The sequence below is a fragment of the Colobus angolensis genome, unplaced genomic scaffold (assembly GCF_000951035.1).
Source record: "Colobus angolensis palliatus isolate OR3802 unplaced genomic scaffold, Cang.pa_1.0 Scaffold248, whole genome shotgun sequence".
Classification (NCBI taxonomy): Eukaryota; Metazoa; Chordata; class Mammalia; order Primates; family Cercopithecidae; genus Colobus; species Colobus angolensis.
Window position 1 is genome coordinate 2,803,719 of NW_012115688.1, and position 2,296 is coordinate 2,806,014.

The window sequence follows — 2,296 nt, forward strand, 5'->3', positions numbered from 1 at the left end:
GGCTAACACGGTGAAACCCCGTCTCTACTAAAAAGTCCTAGTTTATAGGATTGAACACAAAGCTGAACATGTAAATTTTACATTTAAAAATAATACTTTTCAAATGAAAATATCAGCCTTCTTCAGAACTTTTCATGAAGATTTGGGTTGAACACTCACTCCCATCCTCTGTGATTTCAGAGGAACATAAAAAGATCAAAGATGATTTACAAATAATTTTCTTAACACATTGTCAGGAACTTAATAGTTTTTCTCCTTTCATATTTTTCATATTACTTGAGTTATTTTTAGCTGAAGGCTAGAATTATTTCTTTTTGGAAGAAGTAAAAATTTTTTTCTTAACCTAAATGTGAGAAGTAAAGTATTACACTAAATCAGAGAGACTTAAGACTTACCACAGGGAAGTAAACATAGACCCATACTATGGATAGCCCTGACTACCCATCTGACTCCTGTAGAGAGTTCTGCATAGTCTCCTACACTGGCTTCTGTGGCCCTTCAGTCAGATATTGTCCCCTCTTCCTTCCCTCCTTGAGCATATCTGTCATTGCTATGAGCAGTGAAGTTTTGTTTCACTTTTTTTTTTTTTTTTTTTTTTTGAGATGGAGTCTCGCTCTGTCGCCCAGGCTGGAGTGCAATGGCGTGATCTCAGCTCACTGCAACCTCCGCCTCCTGGGTTCAAGCGATTCTCCTGCCTAAGCCTCCCTAGTAACTGGGTCTATAGGCTCCCACCACCATGCCCACCGAGATTTAGTATTGACTGCTGCAGTATTTCATGCTGAGAAGTCATGGAGGGGAGATAGACTGCATTTAAACAGCGTTCCTCAGGTGTTTTTGTTAACTGGAAAGCCTAGGCAGAGATTAGACATTTCTCCTTCTCTCTTTATCTGAATTCTCAGGTACCATAAATACCTTTATTTGATCCTTTAGGACTCAGTTTTAATGAAGATAATTGTTTCAGATTTGAAATTAGACAAAATTCTCAGTCATGTTGCTTTCGTCCATTCCCAAATTATTGCTAATTTAGCCAGTTTTAAGGGATTTTGTTTCATCTTTGGGTTGTTTTAGGGAGATACAATTTATACACATTCTTGTTTCATTTGTTAATTTTAGTGAGGGAAAGTGTCTTTTTTTTTTTTTTTGAGATGGCGCCTTGCTCTGTCGCCCAGGCTGGAGTGCAGTGGTGTGATCTCGGCTCACTGCAACCTCCGCCTCCTGGGTTCAAGCGATTCTCCTGCCTCAGCCTCCCGAGTAACTGGGACCACAGGCTTCCACCACCACGCCCGGCTGATTTTTATATTTTTAAAAGAGACGGGGTTTCACCATGTTGGCCAGGATGGTCTCGATCTCTTGACCGCGTGATCCACCTGCCTCGACCTCGCAAAGTACTAGGATTACAGGCGTGAGCCACCACACCCAGCCGGGAAAATGTCTTTATTGAAAGTTATTGTGGTAAACTTTTATCATAACGCTGAGCATCCAGAATTTATTGAAAGCCCAGTGGATCTTTTTCTAATTGTTTTTATTCCCTTTTCTAGCTTGTTTCTTTGTATTTATTCTTCTTGTAAGCTTGATGTCTTTTTTCCTTGGCACAGGGTGACTAAGGAAGTGGATGCTACATCTAAAGAGGCCAAATCCTTCTTCAAGCAGAATGAGAAAGAAAAACCACCGGCTAATGTCCCTTCAGCTCTGCCGTCACTCCCTGCTGGGTCAGGGTGAGTATTTGAGTCTCAGTCCCTGATGTACTTGGCACATTGGAGAAGCTTTCAGTGCAAATGCCTGCTTTCGCTGCAGATCAGACTCCTTGCCTGAGAGAGAGAGAATTATGATGCTGCTTTGCCTTTGCTGCAATGTTTACCAGAATGGAAGATGCAAAGGAAAATTAGCCATAACTTTCTCAGGAGGATTGCTTGAGCCCAGGAGTTTGTGACTAGCCTGGGCAATACATTAAGACCCTGTCTCTTAGAAAAAAAATTAGCTGGGCATGGTGGCTTGCACTTGTGTCCCAGCTACTGTGGAGGCTGAAGCAGGAAGATCACTTGAGCCCAGAAGGTTGAGACTGCAGTGAGCTGTGATTGTGCCACTGCACTCCAGCCTGGGTGACAGAGAGAGATCGTGTCTCTTAAAAAAAAAAAAAGAAGGAAGAAAATTAGCTGTAGCTTTCTTATTTGTTGCCAGCCTTAAAGAAGTCCTAGTTGGCTATCCCAGCACTTTGGGAGGCCGAGACGGGCGGATCACAAGGTCAGGAGATCGAGACCATCCTGGCTAACACGGTGAAACCCCGTCTCTACTAAAA

The 2,296-nt window shown here is 42.5% G+C and overlaps 1 protein-coding gene across 1 annotated transcript in view; it reads left to right on the forward strand.

The window, feature by feature from the left end:
- Window positions 1–2,296, forward strand: part of CFDP1 (craniofacial development protein 1) — a 184,496-nt gene that overhangs the window by 70,480 nt on the left and 111,720 nt on the right. The window contains exon 5 of the mRNA XM_011946006.1: window positions 1,596–1,715. Within this exon, the coding sequence (XP_011801396.1) occupies window positions 1,596–1,715 (120 nt within the window). The remainder of the gene's footprint in view (window positions 1–1,595; window positions 1,716–2,296) is intronic.